At 44.0% G+C, this 19208-nt stretch overlaps 1 protein-coding gene across 5 annotated transcripts; it reads left to right on the top strand.

Annotated features, from left to right (window-relative positions):
* The first annotated feature begins 887 nt into the window (after positions 1 to 887).
* LOC138636550 (tripartite motif-containing protein 2-like) lies at positions 888 to 18875 on the top strand. Of its 5 annotated transcripts, none has more exons than XM_069724602.1 (14): positions 888 to 1090; positions 9215 to 9890; positions 10606 to 10754; positions 11580 to 11760; positions 11888 to 12147; positions 12240 to 12378; positions 12460 to 12645; positions 12757 to 12997; positions 13626 to 13729; positions 13814 to 13981; positions 14144 to 14312; positions 15385 to 15455; positions 15571 to 15711; positions 15806 to 18875. In XM_069724602.1, the coding sequence occupies exons 2-14, from the start codon at positions 9792 to 9794 to the stop codon at positions 15956 to 15958; spliced, it is 2061 nt and encodes a 686-aa protein (XP_069580703.1). In that variant the 5' UTR covers positions 888 to 1090; positions 9215 to 9791; the 3' UTR covers positions 15959 to 18875. The 5 variants fall into 5 exon arrangements, with proteins under 5 accessions (XP_069580703.1, XP_069580708.1, XP_069580705.1 ...); XM_069724607.1 differs by having other exon boundaries at positions 890 to 1090; positions 12757 to 12952; XM_069724604.1 differs by lacking the exon at positions 888 to 1090 and adding an exon at positions 1233 to 1318.
* The last annotated feature ends 333 nt before the right edge of the window (positions 18876 to 19208 follow it).

The following is a 19208-nucleotide window of genomic DNA, read 5'->3' as shown; positions in this document are numbered from 1 at the left end:
CGCCACCTGCTGGACTGGAGGCGGAACTGGGATTCCTGTTTTACTGCATGTTGTAACCTGAAACGTTCAAATATTTAGCAATATACATATCATTTATTTGTTATCGAGTTATTATTTGTTCATATCTAATATATTTATTCTGAATAAATATTCAAAATAAAATAGGAATAAATCTTTGGTGCAACATTTCTTGATTTAAATCTTTTAAGATGAATAACAACTGACATTGCTGGCAAATATTAATCAATACATACTAACATAAACATGGATATATATAATTTAAAACATTAAAGGTAAAGGATAAAGTAATTTGAAATGTATGAGTTTATAAAACTGTATTTGCTACCAGTAATATATTCTAATTTTATTGTTCATATTTTTAATGGATCCCATTCTTGAATATTAATCGTAAATATAAATTAATCAGAACAAATTTTACATACATTGGCTCACAATAAATAATACATCTTGTAAATATTAACAACAGTACTATTAAACCCGAACAGTAATAGTAAATATATAGGTAACACAAATAATAAATTGAATGACAACGAACAGACAAGGAACAAAAAATAATAATTGTGTGGTGAGTTAATAAAATAATTATTTTGTATATTTTGAATGTGGAATTGTTCAGAGTTGAGACGAGAGGAAGAGAGACACCTTCCACACCATCATATGACTGACAGATACACGAACCAATCAGCTGCTGCCTCATCATCCTATCTTGCTCTTGATTGGTGGATGCTGCAGCCAGGCTCGATCAATGCAGCTCCTCCCTCCCCCTCCTTCCCCGTCTCCCCCTCCTCAGTGCTGCTGCTGCTGCTGCTGCAAGCTGCTGGTGTTGCCGTGACGATGATATCCTCCCACCCCCTCCCACACACACACTTACACACACACTTACACACACACACACACACACACACACACACACACACACACACACACACACACACACACACACACACACACACACACACACACACACACACAGAGCTGAGGAGAGGCAGCAAACAAGACGCGATCATGACGAGATGCTTCAGGCTGGAAAACAGAGTCACACTCGTCAGCTGCGTCTCAGGACGACACGGTGAGTGCTGAGGGACGAGAGGACCGAAGGATGGAGGGATGGATGGAGGAATGTTAGAGGATGACAGCAGCAGCTGTAGCATGATGTGTAGAGAGGGAGGAGGGAGGAAGGAGGGGGGAGGGGGGAGGGAGCAGGATGGAGGAAACGAGGATGGACAGATTACAGGATGAACGGAGGTGGAGAACGAATGAATGAACGCAGAATAAACTGATCCACTTCAGCTTCACAGCAAGTACAAGTGTGTGTGTGTGTGTGTGTGTGTGTGTGTGTGTGTGTGTGTGTGTGTGTGTGTGTGTGTGTGTGTGTGTGTGTGTGTGTGTGTGTGTGTGTGTGTGTGTGCTGTCAGGCCTTCATGTACACGTTAGCATCCTGACTGCTAACAGTAACAGGAGGTACGTCACTTCTGTGAACAGACACTGCGCTGATCCACTCGGCTTTCTACAGCAATGTGACACACAGTACACTAATGGATCACTGAACAGGGCGTGCTGGGCCGTGGCCCAGCGGTCCAGGGGCCCAGGGGTCCAGGGGTCCAGGGGCCCAGTGGTCCAGTGGTCCAGGGGCCCAGCGGTCCAGGGGTCCAGTGGTCCAGTGGTCCAGGGGCCCAGGGGTCCAGGGGTCCAGTGGTCCAGGGGTCCAGTGGTCCAGTGGTCCAGGGGTCCAGGGGTCCAGGGGTCCAGGGGTCCAGGGGCCCAGTGGTCCAGCGGTCCAGGGGCCCAGTGGTCCAGGGGTCCAAGCAGTCACGGGTCAGCTGAGCTTCTGTATGAAGTGACATCTGACATGAATATTTGTTGCTGGAAAGTCAATGAAATGATCAGAAAGAGTCAAATCACCACGAAGAGAAGAACGGATGGAAAACGAGTACGAAAAGAGGAACTTTGAAGAGATGCAAAAGAACTAAAAAGAGCGATGATGTTAATCTCTGGACTTTCTAAGTACTCTGACATTTTTCAAATGTCACAGCTGACCATCGGTTTTATTCCAGTAAAATATAAATGAAACATATGATGAGATAGAGTGTGTAAATCCTGCCAACATGTTTATAGCACTGCGATCTGTAGTGAACGTTAAACTGGGAACTTCTGAACTCAGCATGTTTTTAATTTATCGCTGACTCGGTTTGAAAGGCAGCAATCTGACTGTTTCCATATCTGAGAGGATGAGCTGTCGGGAGACACCAACGGCAGGGTGATCTACTATCGTTGTGGCGTTGCCATGGAGCTGTTGCTAAGCGTGTTGTTGTTGCTATGTCACCTTCCAGCAGAACAACACATCACCTTATATTGTTTTAGTCGGTGGTGTGTGAAGTGATTGCAAGAAAAAGTCACGCTCCGTGTGAAAGGGCCCTTAAAGGTCCACTACGGTCGATTTGGTGGCACCCATGGTTACCGTGGTAACAGGAAGTGCCAAACAAACCTCAGGTTGTTGTAACAGAGACGTCAGGATGTGACTTTAGGCAGTCGGTTAACGGTGTGTGACGCAGCAACAGACGGGAAACTGAAACAAAGAGACAAATAGGGAAGAAGAAGAGCACAGATTAAATACAGCAGGGAGGGAAGGACAACGAGGGACAGGTGAGACCAATCAGGGCGGGGCCAACAATCATACAAAGGACGTTTGTGTTCAAATGGGGTCATATTCAACGTTTACATGAGAAAAGTCCATACGAACGGCGCCCTCTTGTGGTATTCACGAAGTCGGAACTTGCATTTTTCTATAAGCCTTGAGTTCACCAATTGTGACGTGTTTGCTGATGTTTACAGAAATGTCAGAGGTCGTGGAAGTTCAATTCTTGGTGTTTGTTAAGCTAATATATTGTAATTTTAGTCATTACAGTTTGTCTTCATCACTTCATACCACCGCTTTAAAAACAGACATGATTCTGTAGTGGAAATCACTGCATGGGCTCAGGAACACTCGGCTGGAAGCTCGGCTGTGTGTTAAAGATTTTCCTTTCCCCCAATTTTTTTTCCAAAATCTGCTGTTTGTCTGCTCCAGTTTCAGGTTTCCATGGTGACATCACTAATGTTCAGGTACCAGCGGTGTCGTTAACGTGAGGAACTCAATGATGATGATGATGATGATGATGAAGAGACGACACTCTGAATACTTCCTCATATTCGATCGCTCCTGAGACAATCATACAGAAACAAATGAAAAGCAGTGATAATGTAGGAAACGTTCAACTTAAAGTGTTCCGGAGGGAAACTGAACTGATGTTTGGACATCGAACGCACAATCAGTCGTCTGCAAACGTCTCTGTGAGTCAGAAAGTTCAGACAATACACGAGCTTCTTCTCCGTGAAGCCGAAGGGAAACTGAAACAGAAAGAAGGGGTTCGATTGTGTAGCGCTCGGTGACAGTTACAGACCGTCACCGCACACACAAACAAACACAAACAAACAAACACAAACACACCCTGCACTGAAAGAGCCTCCGTGCTGCCCCATAATCCTTTGCAGCGTTGTACAGCAGAGAATCCTTGAATGGAATGTGGGGGTGTAACAGACATGAGATACCGTGTGTGTGTGTGTGTCTGTGTGTGTGTGTTTGTGTGTGTGTGTTTGTGTGTGTGTGTGTGTGTGTGTGTGTGTGTGTGTGTGTGTGTGTGTGTGTGTGTGTGTGTGTGTGTGTGTGTGTGTGTGTGTCTCTGTGTGTGTGTGTGTGTCTGTGTGTGTGTGTGTGTTGTGTGTGTGTGTGTGTGTGTGTGTGTGTGTGTGTGTGTGTGTGTGTGTGTGTGTGTGTGTGTGTGTGTGTGTGTGTGTGTGTTTGTCTTGTTAAGGTTGCGTCCTCTGAACATTTTGAGTGTTTTGGGGGGAGGAGGTCTTAAAACAGGATTATGGTACAAAATCAGAGGGACTCATATCCATAATCCCTCCTATTTATAAATTATTCATAAGAATATTCATTTCATATTTTCCACACAGATGTTGCAGTAAAAACACTTCAGATGAGAGAACAACAGACGCGGACAGAAAACAATCTCATTTCTGAATAAAAAAGGAAATTATTATTGTTCAACAAAGTTCATAACCAGTGGACCTTTATTATATCCATTTATTGCTTCACATATGTTTATTCAAAGACTCTAGATTTATATGAATTTAAGGTTAAAAGGAAAGATTAATAGCAAAAGAGACTGTAAAGTATTTTAAGGAAAAAAACTACAAAATGTAGAGCTTGATAAAAATTGAGATCATACTTTTGATTGTGATTAAAATAAAAATAAAAAGTTATATTATAAAATTTGTCATATTGAAACTTTAAAAAAAAGTTTTTTGTTGTTATTGTTAAAATTTGTATCTTATATAATTATTTAAATTTTTTTAAATTTGACAAATTAACAGAAATGAAATCGATCAGTCAGTAACCACTTTATTAGGTACACCTGTAAAATCTAACACAACCCAATACAATTATCTTCAAAGCATTAGAAACACCTCCAGAAAATCTTACAATCACATTAATAAATGCAAACTGAAGCACATCGTGAACAGAAACTCTGCTAAAAGTATTCTGACATAAAGTCTCCTTTCAAAATAAAACTGATTTTATTCCCCCAAAATAGTTTATTTCCAACCATTAGGCTCCGCCCCCTCTCCTCTCACCATCAAAACAAACTGCTGCTAGCTAACCGCAACAACTTTGTTTTAGTGTTGAATGAATGTGGTTTAAAAAGCATGAAAACCTCTTATTTTGAAGGCAGATGTGTTCTTTGTTTCTATATTTCAGTCTAAAGCTCTTATTTTGAAGGCAGATGTGTTCTTTGTTTCTATATTTCAGTCTAAAGCTCTTATTTTGAAGGCAGATGTGTTCTTTGTTTTTATATTTCAGTCTAAAGCTCTTATTTTGAAGGCAGATGTGTTCTTTGTTTCTATATTTCAGTCACCGACCGTCTGTTCTGGAAAGATTCGTCACTTTTAGACTCTTTTTATCACTTAGAGCTCCGTGATGGTTCTCTAAGTTCAACACAGAAAATAAAACACATTACAGGTGAAATATTTCTGCAGGATTACTATCACAGGAAGTCAGCACAGATTACTCTTTAGCAGGGAGTTGGTAAACACAACAACAAAAATGTTTTTCCTTCACCGGCAATTTTTTCTCATTCCTGCCATCATGCTGCAAAAACATTTACTTTAAACTCCGCAAATTACATCACAATATTTGAGGAAATTACGATGTAATAGTTTACGAGATCGTGATGACTCGTGGAAAACATTTTCTGACTTCATATTTCATGACTGACAACGATCAGGATCAATACAGTTGATTTATGTGTACAAGGATCAGAACAACAACAACATTCGGTCTGAAGAAACAATAAATGTAAATGTAGATTTGTGTGTTTACAAAGTCAGAACAGGAAGTGAGTGTTACAGGAAGTGAGTGTTACAGGAAGGTGTTCTGATTTCTGTGCTGAGGTCTACTCCTCTTCCTCTTCCTCCTCCTCTTCCTCTCCTCTCCACCTCCCAGTAACAACGTCCAATCAGACTCTCTCTACTCAGGACCTGAAACCACCAACGAGTGAATCTGTCTGGATGATCAGAATAAGATTGTTCTTGATTCACTGACGTTACTTTTCTGTTCCATTCAGATAATAACAGATTTCTGTTTGCTGTGTTTGGATCCAAAGTGATTTCTCGTGAATATCTTAAGAACTCAGCTCTGGTCTTTGGTTCTGGTCCTGACAGTAAAACGTCCACTCCACTAACAGTCTTTGAGATGTTTGTCCGTCCGTCCCTCAGAGCGTCCTGTAGTAAATCTCTGGTCTTTGGTTCTGGTCCTGACAGTAAAACATCCACTCCACTAACAGTCTTTGAGATGTTTGTCCGTCCGTCCCTCAGAGCGTCCTGTAGTAAATCTCTGGTCTTTGGTTCTGGTCCTGACAGTAAAACGTCCACTTCACTAACAGTCTTTGAGATGTTTGTCCGTCCGTCCCTCAGAGCGTCCTGTAGTAAATCTCTGGTCTTTGGTTCTGGTCCTGACAGTAAAACGTCCACTTCACTAACAGTCTTTGAGATGTTTGTCCGTCCGTCCCTCAGAGCGTCCTGTAGTAAATCTCTGGTCTTTGGTTCTGGTCCTGACAGTAAAACGTCCACTCCACTAACAGTCTTTGAGATGTTTGTCCGTCCGTCCCTCAGAGCGTCCTGTAGTAAATCTCTGGTCTTTGGTTCTGGTCCTGACAGTAAAACGTCCACTCCACTAACAGTCTTTGAGATGTTTGTCCGTCCGTCCCTCAGAGCGTCCTGTAGTAAATCTCTGGTCTTCGGTTGTGGTCCTGACAGTAAAACGTCCACTTCACTAACAGTCTTTGAGATGTTTGTCCGTCCGTCCCTCAGAGCGTCCTGTAGTAAATCTCTGGTCTTTGGTTCTGGTCCTGACAGTAAAACGTCCACTTCACTAACAGTCTTTGAGATGTTTGTCCGTCCGTCCCTCAGAGCGTCCTGTAGTAAATCTCTGGTCTTTGGTTCTGGTCCTGACAGTAAAACGTCCACTCCACTAACAGTCTTTGAGATGTTTGTCCGTCCGTCCCTCAGAGCGTCCTGTAGTAAATCTCTGGTCTTTGGTTCTGGTCCTGACAGTAAAACGTCCACTTCACTAACAGTCTCTGAGATGTTTGTCCGTCCGTCCCTCAGAGCGTCCTGTAGTAAATCTCTGGTCTTTGGTTCTGGTCCTGACAGTAAAACGTCCACTCCACTAACAGTCTCTGAGATGTTTGTCCGTCCGTCCCTCAGAGCGTCCTGTAGTAAATCTCTGGTCTTTGGTTCTGGTCCTGACAGTAAAACGTCCACTCCACTAACAGTCTTTGAGATGTTTGTCCGTCCGTCCCTCAGAGCGTCCTGTAGTAAATCTCTGGTCTTTGGTTCTGGTCCTGACAGTAAAACGTCCACTTCACTAACAGTCTTTGAGATGTTTGTCCGTCCGTCCCTCAGAGCGTCCTGTAGTAAATCTCTGGTCTTTGGTTCTGGTCCTGACAGTAAAACGTCCACTCCACTAACAGTCTTTGAGATGTTTGTCCGTCCGTCCCTCAGAGCGTCCTGTAGTAAATCTCTGGTCTTTGGTTCTGGTCCTGACAGTAAAACGTCCACTCCACTAACAGTCTTTGAGATGTTTGTCCGTCCGTCCCTCAGAGCGTCCTGTAGTAAATCTCTGGTCTTTGGTTCTGGTCCTGACAGTAAAACGTCCACTCCACTAACAGTCTCTGAGATGTTTGTCCGTCCGTCCCTCAGAGCGTCCTGTAGTAAATCTCTGGTCTTTGGTTCTGGTCCTGACAGTAAAACGTCCACTTCACTAACAGTCTTTGAGATGTTTGTCCGTCTGTCCCTCAGAGCGTCCTGTAGTAAATCTCTGGTCTTTGGTTCTGGTCCTGACAGTAAAACGTCCACTTCACTAACAGTCTTTGAGATGTTTGTCCGTCCGTCCCTCAGAGCGTCCTGTAGTAAATCTCTGGTCTGTGACACAGCTGCTGTCACTTCCTTAAAGTGAAGCTGCTGCTCCTGTCTCGTAGAAGTGAAACTAGTCTGAGCTCTGATCTACAAATCATGTGTCTGTGCAGTGAACGGAGCGCTGACTCATCATCATGTTGGTTCCACCCATGTTCAGAGTCCAGATCTGAGGGGAGGGAACAAGGAGGTGTGTGGACCGACTGGATGTTCTGGTTATCAGGGTCCGACTTGTTCCAGGAAGATAAAATGTTTTTTTTTGAATAGTTCTGTCTGATTAACAAACAGGAAGAACATAATGTGTGATACTTCAAGAAGACCTTATTTAACCTCCTTAAAGAAATTTTCAGCTACACTATGTTGAGAAAGGAGAGATGAAATGTGCAGACTTAATCACATTTCTCAGATAATCAGTACTTGTTTAAATGTACTTTGAAAGGATTCATGAGTACAGTTGTTAGTACATGTTTTTTTTAAAGAAGTGTCAGACGTGGATGGAGAAGAAGAAGGAGGCCCACAGAGGATGCTCATAGATGTTCTCCTACATTTTGTTCTACACCGCTGATTCCTGCTCTCAGCACAGACGGATAAATGTAGGATTTGCGGATTAAAGGACCCATGATTGCTTTACTTTTTGTTGTATTTTCCTCCGAGTGCCACACCCTCCTCTCCCCATGCAGTCTGTTCCCATGGAAACCACAGCCTCACTTCCCATCACTTTGAAGACATTTCGGTGACCTACATTACTAAAGCTCTTTATTCATTCACCTCTCCTCCTTTTGGTACCGCAAGCAGCACCTCCACTCCCTCCCTCCCTCCCTCCCTTCCTCCCTCCTGTCTGTGGATCATACCATCTGTCTGTGGGCTGGCAGCACAGGTTCACCTCCGTGGATTGTACCATCTGGGGGCTGATTGGGGTGTGCAGCGATCTAAGGAGCCATCTGGAAGGAACATATGTGCATTCCTATAGTGGGCACGACAGACTGTATTTATCCTGGTTTTATTAGCTGCAGTTTGTGATTTACTGTCATTTCTTCTGCAGGAATGTTTTTACTAAAAAATTTAAAATAAATAAAATAAAATATTTGAGCAGATGATGACCTAATATTAGTGAACGTATCTGTCCATGCAGTAAGTTGATTTACCTTGATAAAAAAAAAAATCTTAAAATCAGCTGTTTCTAGTCTAGAAAAAAGTTAACTGCGGTAAGAGTTAAAAGGTTTAAAATGAATAGAAAATGCCAGATTTTTTAGATGAAATGACTTGAGATCAGACATATACAATACAATAAATGAAACACACTGAATATTAGTGTATAATTCCTAATTCATTCTTAATTTTAGCAGACTTAAAAAATTAAAGCCAAGAAACACGGGAATACATCACAAATTTGAGTAGAAATACTGGTGGAGTAATCCAAATAATGCTGTCCCAACCACTTCAATGCAGTCCGAGTTTTCTGGGAGCCCCATCTAGTGGCTGCTAGTAGAACTGCAGCTCCAGGAACTTTGAGCATTTCAAAAGAAATCGGACCGACTTGCACACACATCAAATACCATAATCATAAAACTTATTACATGCAGTTGAGAATGAACAGATTAAGTGTTGATTCTGTTTTCTATGTCCATGTTATTGTGCTTTTCTCACTCATCCTCATCCCTCTCTCTTGTCTCCGCAGGACACCCTGGAGTCTGTCCTCAGCCTGAACCATCCGTGAATTAAATCAACACTAAAGTCCGTCACTTTCACCCAAAATTCCCACCTGAAGAGGACTGAAGAGCTGCTCCCACGTTATAATCCGCGTACATTACTGTGGAGGCAGGAGGACGTATTAAATGGGAGATATATTAAGATTTGGAAGCCTCGACCCTTTTCCCACCCAACAGGATTACAATGGAGTAAGATGTGTGTTTCATTGACTACAAGCTCAAATAAAGGCCACTAGCTTCACTTCTTATGAACAGACACGTAAGAAGAAGACACACATCTGAAGTTCTTTCTGGGATGCTAAACTTTGACATGCTTTTTCTTCTGGGATCCCACGTGTGCCGAGAGTTACCATGATGAGGTCATTTGGATGTTCGTCTCCGCCTCTTGAATGTAAAATGGAATAAACGAGAAGAAGTTTACAGACACAAACGACAGAAGCAGACAGCAGGAAGCCTCGTGTCCGAACATAAAGCCCCTTCCCCTGGCTGCAGTGTGGAGTGAGGGGTGTGTTCGGAGGTTCACCCCCACCAGGCTGCCGCTCGTCGATGGAGGCCCACCAACACTCCCCAGATAGCAGCAGTGAGGAGTGCACCGTCCTGGAGGCTCCACCCGGCAAAAACACCTGCCAGCAGCATGCAGGGAAGGTGAGAACCCGACACACCACTGCGGTGGGTCGATGTCTGCCATCGCTGCTATTTCTACCGCCTGATACATTCACCAAACATATGGCAACCAAATCACACGCACCAATTTCAATCTAAGACCAAGAACAAGATTTTTGTTTACCCCTTTTGGAGAATTAGTCTCGGACTCAAACAAAGGTTGCAGCTTCCTCACGAAAAATTCTGAAAGGGCAAAAGTTCACAAAAAGCCAAAGTGTGTAATACACCCACCTGTCCACTGGAGGACAGCGTGTCAATGTGGACGGAGCTTCAGGGTCTGAAAAGTGAATCCAGTTTGGTCGAGCCTGAAACTGCAGTACCACTGAGGGCCACTAGGGCTCCAACCAAACCTCCGGCACCAAAACACTCCCGTCTAACTTCTCACCTGAAATACACTCCTTCTTGTTAGTTTTCTGGCGGTCCATCTGACATAATGACATCATTAATTCAATATGAGGCATCGAAAGGCGAACGTTTGGGGGGGGGCGTGTCTGTTTGATTGACAGGCCTGTGGTGCGGTCTGGTATCTGCTGAGATGTGTCAATAAAACACAATGAAAGTAACTAAAAGCATCAACCAAACGGGCAGAAACCTGATGTTTTGTTAGGTTCAGTAACAGACAAACCTTTTCAATCAGAGTTATCTGAACACTCAATGTAACTCCGTGTTTTATCTGACTCTCTCTGTCCACCTGCAGGTGGCCGACCTGTACTGTTCGGCATGCGAGTGTGCGCTGTGTGAGGACTGTGTGTCGGACCATGAAGAGCACCCTAAGGTGCCCCTAGACCAGGCCCTGGAGCAGCACCGCAGCAGCCTGCAGGAGAAGCTGGGGGCCGTCCAGAGCAGGTGAACACCTTATTAAACATTCATCTATTATTGAAGGTGTTCATGAGGAGACAGACTCTCATACGCTGCCTGAATCTATTCGGACTTCTCCTTTGTGTAAAAGTCAGTAGTTATTGTTAGAAAAATGACATGATGAGAATGCCATTACCCTAAATTGTGTTTAAAACGCTTTAATAAAAACGTCTTTTTACTTCTGAATGACAGTTTGACCGACTGTTGCCTCACTGTGATGTCCTCAGTTGGAAGAGTTGAGGGTTTATAAAGGTTTCAATAAGCCATACACCCAACAGGGGGCGCACTCCTCAAACAAAACTTAATTTAACAGTCACCAGGACAGATTTGAGCCAGTCAATAAAAAGACGCTGCTGATTTTCTCACCCACAACGATGAACTCATTAATTATGAGCTTTTAAACCAAGTTATTTCTCAAACAATCTACTGATATTTGGTTGACTGTAGTTTGAATCCAACGCTACCCAACACGGCAACCAGCGACAGGCTTCAAATACAACTGTGACGGAGTGAAAATAGACTTTTCAAAAATGGGAAAGAAAAGATATTTTTCTGACTACAACTGTTTAAAAATACTCCACTACAAGTAAAAGGGAAACGCAGGACAAAATATTTATGATTTATCAGCATGCAAAAGCCAGAAGGAATTGCTGACATTTTATTTGATCAATTAGAAGAAATTCAACTGTATATTCGTGCTGAGTTGCACACGTGAAGATTTGAATACGGTAAACAGGGCATTATATTTTTAGGGCAATCTTAGAAAGGAATTAAACCGACCTTTGACCTCACCTTCGTACCTCTGCGCTCCAGACTCCCTCAAATCTCAGACGCGCTGTCCTTCGTCAAGGAGATCCTCCAGCAGCTGACCAATCAGAGAGCTTCCATCGAGGAGGACATCCAGTCGAGCTTCGAGGATCTGCACAAGCAGCTGGACGTTCGGAAGAGCGTCCTTCTGATGGAGCTGGAAGTTACATATGGACTCAAACAGAAGGTGTCCGGCAGAGATTATGATCGAGAGCTACGGCTGTTACTTCTGAGAGCCCTTATTGTTCTGGTAGTGAAAGTACAACCTCTCCTGCTGCTGGAGTACCTCACTCAATACTCACCACTGTCTCCAGGTTCTTCAGGCCCAGATAGACGGCCTCGTCCGGGGAGAGGGGGACATCACGGCCACCTGCACCCAGACGGAGGAGGCCCTGGCTGGGGAGGCGTGCGTGGCCAGCCTGCAGGTGGAGCGGGAGCTGGGGGAGAGGCTGGGGGAGCTGGCGAGCCTCGGCTTGCCGTGCCAGCCGCAGGAGAACGACCAGCTGGATCTGGTGATGGAGACGGACGGGCTGAGGAAGTCCATTCACAACCTGGGGACCATCGTCACGACCAGGTGAGGCCGTGCCGACGCAAAACATTCTGGCCGGTGTTAAATAAAAGAGAATTTTGCACGTTACCCACCCTCGTCTTCCTCCTCTTCCTCAGCGCGGTGGCAAGCCAGAGTGAAGCCATGGGCGCCGGCCTGGAGCAGTACGTCGTGGGACATCCTGCCTCGGTTACCATCGTGACAAGAGACAAGTCAGGAGGAGCCTGCAAAAGCGGCAACGCGATCCTGTCAGCGGAGGTTTGTTTTATTCAGATAAAATACAATTCTGTTGACACGTGAACGAGAAACGTACAAAACATTCCCCATGTGCTCGTGCAGGTTTTCACCCCAGATGGCAGCATAGTAGATGGTGAGATCGTGGACCACAAGAACGGGACGTACGAGTTTGTGTACACGGTGCCGAAGGAGGGCGACTTCTCGCTGGCTCTCCGTCTGTACGACCAGCACATCAAAGGAAGTCCCTTCAGACTGACCGTGGGCAGAGCCTTAGAGACGGAGGTGGAGGTGGGCGGAGCTTTCTCTTCATTTGTCCTGCAAATGGGGAACGTCTACTTTCTGCTTGCCCAACATTTGGATGACTAAATGTGTGTCCTTCCTCCGTCGCCGTCCCCGCAGGTGTCTCCTTCGACCACAACAGCGACCAACTCGGCAGCCAACGCCACCCCGTCCACGGGCTCCTCCGAGGGGGCGAAGAGACGAGGGAAGTCCCCCGGCCAGAAGAAGAAGGGCTCCAAGAGGGCGAGCAGCGCCCTGGGCACCCCGCGTCGCAAGACTCAGAACCCCATCGAGGACGACCTCATCTTCAGGATCGGTGAGACGTTCGTCTGGAAGGACGGAAGAAGTGCGGGAGAACCAGGCACTGAAGCAGAAGCTATTTTCAAAGTTCAACATACAGCCATGTTGTTAAGTGTCTGAGGAAAGTCCAGATTTTTGCACGGTGGAGCCTGATTCCAGTGATTGTTGCTTGTTTCCATGGTTACAGTGTTTCCAGGAGCATCTTGCAGCTTCATGCTACTTTTTAATGGTAAAAATTAACCAACATAAAGTCAAATATTGGGTAAAAAAAAGATTCAGTTTGTGAACTGTATTGCCAAAATATGTTTATCCCAAGTAAGCGTAAGAAAAAGAAAAAAAACAGTAGGAGAGCTGAAACGTGAACATAAGCTTCATCAGTGGTGGTGGGCGGAGCCAGACTCAGCCACAACACCCTCAGAAAAACCCTCGTGAATGCGAGGCAGGTTTAAACCCAAGGAGCCAACAATGTTAACTACTGCACCAGCATATTGTCCTTTTATGGAGCCATAATTATCAAGTCATATTCAAAAATCTACCTGATCAGTAGTAGTTGTTGTCACGGTAACTGGGACAATTTAAGCGTCAGGTCAGACGTTATAATTACAGATAAAACAAATGTTTCTGCATCCTCTGAATTTGTGTCCAAAATGTCCAACTGAGGCCTGAAATCAATTTGTTGTGCTGTTCAGGAACTAAGGGAAGGAATAAAGGAGAGTTCACCAACCTTCAAGGAGTAGCTGCCTCCTCCAGCGGCAGGATCCTGATTGCTGACAGCAACAATCAGTGTGTGCAGGTACGGCTTCTTTCCGTCCGGCCCTCTCGTTCTTCAGGAGTCTTACATTTAGGTCACAAGCTGAGGAATGCGTTGTGTCTCCAGATTTTCTCCAACGAGGGGGAATTCAAGAGTCGCTTCGGGGTGCGGGGGCGGTCGCCAGGGCAACTGCAGCGCCCCACGGGTGTAGCCGTGCACCCCAGTGGTGACATCATCATTGCCGACTACGACAACAAGTGGGTCAGCATCTTCTCCGGCGAGGGCAAGTTCAAGGTAGGTGTGCCGTGACGGCGTGGAGCACAAACACCTCCGTCACCGGAAGTCGGTCTGAAGTTGGTGTAAACGCTCAGATTCTGATTCAGATTCTGATTCAGATTCTTCGATGCGTTGTCCGTGTTCTTCATCCTTTCATCGCTCGTATTGGCCGTCCACCAGGCAAAGCTCGGCTCCGGCAGACTGATGGGGCCGAAGGGCGTGTCCGTGGACCAGAACGGTCACGTGATCGTGGTTGACAACAAGGCGTGCACCGTCTTCATCTTCCAGCTGACCGGCAAGCTCATTACCAAGTTTGGTAGTCGGGGCAACGGTGACAAGCAGTTCGCAGGTAGGAAACTGTCAGAATACGTCAATCTTGGATGTTTTATAGACTCAGTTATAATCTCACACATATCACTGAAGCTGTTTACAGCTTGGACTTAATGCAGTGGAAGAACTCAAATCTTTCTGAAGGTGGACGCAGTGAAGTGGAAGAGGTGAGAGTAGTTGAAGTGGAAGAGGTGAGAGTAGAAGAGGTGAGAGTAGTTGAAGTGGAAGAGGTGAGAGTAGAAGAGGTGAGAGTAGTTGAAGTGGAAGAGGTGAGAGTAGAATAGGTAGAGTAGTTGAAGTGGAAGAGGTGAGAGTAGAAGAGGTGAGAGTAGTTGAAGTGGAAGAGGTGAGAGTAGAAGAGGTGAGAGTAATTGAAGTGGAAGAGGTGAGAGTAGAATAGGTGAGAGTAGTTGAAGTGGAAGAGGTGAGAGTAGTTGAAGTGGAAGAGGTGAGAGTAGAATAGGTGAGAGTAGTTGAAGTGGAAGAGGTGAGAGTAGTTGAAGTGGAAGAGGTGAGAGTAGAAGAGGTGAGAGTAGTTGAAGTGGAAGAGGTGAGAGTAGTTGAAGTGGAAGAGGTGAGAGTAGAATAGGTAGAGTAGTTGAAGTGGAAGAGGTGAGAGTAGAATAGGTAGAGTAGTTGAAGTGGAAGAGGTGAGAGTAGAAGAGGTGAGAGTAGTTGAAGTGGAAGAGGTGAGAGTAGAAGAGGTGAGAGTAGTTGAAGTGGAAGAGGTGAGAGTAGAATAGGTGAGAGTAGTTGAAGTGGAAGAGGTGAGAGTAGTTGAAGTGGAAGAGGTGAGAGTAGAATAGGTGAGAGTAGTTGAAGTGGAAGAGGTGAGAGTAGAACAGGTGAGAGTAGTTGAAGTGGAATCGTTTCTACACGACATGTTTGTAAACCATCGGACACAATTAAAGCCAATTTGTCCAAATTAAAAGCAGTTCAAGTTCAGTGAAAGCACTTAAAAGTGTAGACTAAGGGGAGGTTAAAGCAGTGAAGGGGAAGTTTGAAGTGTATTAACTGGAAATATCTTGTTTGTTGAAGTGTAATCACTGAACATACGATCTGTTTTTGTTGTCTTTGTTCCCGTCCTGAAGGTCCACACTTTGCAGCAGTGAACCAGAACAACGAAATCATTGTGACAGACTTCCATAACCACTCTGTCAAGGTACTCAACAGGAGGCTTCTTTTTTGATCTCTTGCTCAGCTTTGAGTTAAAGGACACCTGCAGTCGAACGCTATAAAAGGCAAACGGGTGGACGTTGATTTCTTTCTCTGGTCAGGTTTTCACCCCCGAGGGAGAGCTGGTGTTGAAGTTCGGCTCGAACGGTGAAGGAAACGGCCAGTTCAACGCTCCCACTGGTGTCGCTGTGGACATCAACGGAAACATCATCGTAGCCGACTGGGGCAACAGCAGAATTCAGGTACAACCTCCGTGCGCCGGGTTTGTCGACGTGTGACGCCATGGACCATCTTCTCATGCATTTCTTTTCTCTCCCTCATCAAAAACACCTGCAGGTGTTCGACGGCAGCGGCTCCTTCCTGTCATACATCAACACGTCGGCCGACCCCCTGTACGGACCCCAAGGTCTGGCTCTGACCTCGGACGGGCACGTGGTGGTGGCCGACTCGGGCAACCACTGCTTCAAAGTCTACCGCTACCTGCAGTGAGGCAGGAGGGAGGTGGGCGGGGGGAGAAGGAGGCAAAGTGGGGAGATACAGTGAACGAGGAAGGACTGCATGAACTTCTACCGCAGACCTGTAACTCTGGAAGGACGCGTGGAGACATGAGGGGGAAACCGAGGAGACGCAGAGCGGCCATCATTACATCATTCGAACTACGATGGAAATATCTACTTTTTGACATCTTTGAGGATTTTGATTAAGTAAAATGGTCAAAACATTTCAAACAGCGGATAGCAAAGAGGTCTGAAGAGGGATGAAGATGGAATGGGAAATTGAGAAATTGAAAACAGTTATGCAACAATGGATTAATGATGTCAAATACAAGTTGTCCCTCTTGCCTACTTTTGGCTGAAGCGGAACGACGGCGGATTGGATTGGAAGACGGCTTCAAGAAAAGAAAGGGAAATAAACAAACGTTGCTGAGAAAGGTTTTCAGGAACCACTACTTCCTAAATCCACGATGGACTGAATGCTCAATAAAGGGATCTAAGAAATATCAAAGGCATGAACACATGAATAAAGGGTTATAATTATGGAGCGAATGGATTGGAGGTTTGAACGTTTTTGTTTTTTTAAATGTTCTGCCTTCTTGTATTCGATGTAATTGACGAAATAATTGCCAACGAGCTAAAAGAGGTCTACGACATGTCTGTGGTTCCACATCACTACCGCTGACTTACCGTATGGATTTAGTACCGCAGTTCAAGCTAGCATTAGCTACCAATCCTTAGACCTGGTCAGGGTGCCCTTGAGCAAACCACTTCAAGTGTAAATCCATGAAGAAAAACGGTTTAACTTCTCCTCGCCAAACTTCCATTCACTCAGATATATAACAGACGGAGACATGGGCCACTTTTAGCTCGTTGTTTGTACATTAGGATTGTTTGAATATGGAATGTTTATATTGTTTCTCATATACTAGCATTCTTTACAAGTCTTAGGCAATAGATTCATCGTTGGAAACGATCGCTTGACAAATTCTGATTGACTGAATGACTGATTAATTGATTAATTGATTGATTGATTGGCTTGATTGACACGGTAGAATTGACAAGCAGCATTGTCGCTCTATGCTTGGTTTGAGTGTTCGTATATTTTTTCCTGAAAAAAAAAATCTGTTGCAAGGAGGAAAAAAAATAAGAAGTCTATAAATCTATCTTATATATTTGTGAGAATACCTTTAATAATATCACGTGCAATGCTCAAAGTAATTGACATTTTGGGAATCAGAGTCATTTTTAACTCAATCGTTCCTGCTTGCCGTCTCAGTAACGATAAAAAAGAAAAAGGAAGAGGTCGGGATCCTGGAACGCTTTAAGAAGTCCGTCAAGTGCTGTCGCCCGCTTGAACAATTCCACACGTCGCGTCTGAAAAAAGATACCTCAGTGTTCTCGAAGCATGCCTGTGTTACTACGTGATCGTTGACGTCCAACATACCGGAGACGAGGTGTTAGCGCCCGTTTTACAAACAGTTCACTCCACGCAAGACGATTATCATTTCAATCGAGTACAGCAAAGCAAAACAAATGTGAAACTGCAAGGCATTTAAAAAACACTTTTGGAAAAGTGCTGCGTGTGAAAGTAATAATAAAAACTGCAAAGCATTTACATGAGCTGTTGAAAGGGCAAGAAACCGTTTCAGTTACTTAGATTTCAACGCTGAGATTAAAATGCACTATTAATATACAGAAGATGCTTGTGGTGGAGGACGCGGTGTCCTATCAATTATTCACACAATGTCCGTCTTCATTCAATAAAGGAATACAAACAACTATTTACACACTATGTTCACAGTCGGTCAAGGGTTTTCTGATCGAACTTATTACTTTTATTTATTATTTATTGATGTAGTTTCTCATTTGAATCTTGATTGTGTTCCACCACGTGCATTGGAATTCTTAAGTGCCCATTATGTTTCTTCTTTTTATACATTTTATCTGTTAAATCAAAACATGATTGTTGTGACTGTTGTTAGTGGACAAATCATCTATTATTTATTTATTATTTGTTTCTAAGTTGTCATGTAGGAGGGAAACAATCAAGTTAGCCAGTTAGCAAAAACAGCATGTTAGCATTGCATTTCTGATTGAATCCAGTGGAAACTTTTAGCACAAAGCTAATATGTGAGCTGTAGCTAAATAGGAGAATGACCAAACTTTCAAAAACATTAGCGCTGAATGCTGACGGTTTGTATGTACTTGTTACAAGCTAACTGAATAGCTTTTGCTTGTTTGTTGCCATTGGTTTCTGGATGCTCATCATTTTTAGATAGCTATAAGACAAACTAGTTTTTCAAAACCATAAGACAAGTGCATGTTCAATAAGAATAATAGATGAAAATCAAAGTTTGTCCCCAAAAATAGTTCATGTTTCTCCATTTGTGCTGATTGTCTGTCTGTTCAAGAGTCTGTTAAAAGTACATTTTCAACGGTGAGCTGGGAGAAGATTTTAGAATTTGTCGGCGCTATTGATTGTTTCAACAAAATCAGGCTGTGTTCCTTAAAGTAAGCTGGGCCTTGTTTGCTGGATATTGAGCCTTAATGTCAGTCATACATATGAATGTTGTTTCAAAGTCGATATTGATGGAATTGCCTTCTCAGTAATCTTGATTTGAACTTTATTGCAAACAGGAAGCAAGAGTTAGCTTATAACCATTTAAAACATAAATCGTTAATTTGCAGACTAACCATCTATTTGAGGGCCCTTCGGTTTTATTTGTCCCTCAAATGGCTGGGTGGTGTTCTGGAACACAGCTCTGGAAGTATTGATCAGCTTCTCACAGTGTCATCTGCCTGCTCTTTCTCTCTGTAATTACTCCGTCATGTTTGTCCACCGTTATGGGCTATCTCTTAATATTCACACACATTCAACACTGAAATAAAGCATTGATTCCTAAATGACAGCCGGTTGTTGTGGTTTGGTTTTGTGAATTGATTTGCATATTAAAAGACCTCAGCGTGTCTTGGATGGTGGATTCTACTTTTTGTGTTGTTGAAGGGCGACAGTTAGACAAAGCTTGACGGTCAAGTACGCAGGATGATGTGATAAGGATTGATTAAAGATTCTGCTCACCTTCCATATGAACGACATTGTATCATACTTGCATACTGGCTGTGTACATCTCTACGCCGATGACACCGTTTTATATTGGAAAGCTGAAATCATAGATAAATATATAACCAGTAAGATGTAAAAAAATGTGATCAAAGAAACTCACTTTTTCAGCAGAGTTTCA

The sequence above is a fragment of the Brachyistius frenatus genome, unplaced genomic scaffold, assembly GCF_029030835.1.
Source record: "Brachyistius frenatus isolate BFR_SWC_R1_liver_20210118 unplaced genomic scaffold, ASM2903083v1 Contig_384, whole genome shotgun sequence".
NCBI lineage: Eukaryota > Metazoa > Chordata > Actinopteri > Embiotocidae > Brachyistius > Brachyistius frenatus.
This window is presented reverse-complemented; position numbering and strand designations above follow the sequence as displayed.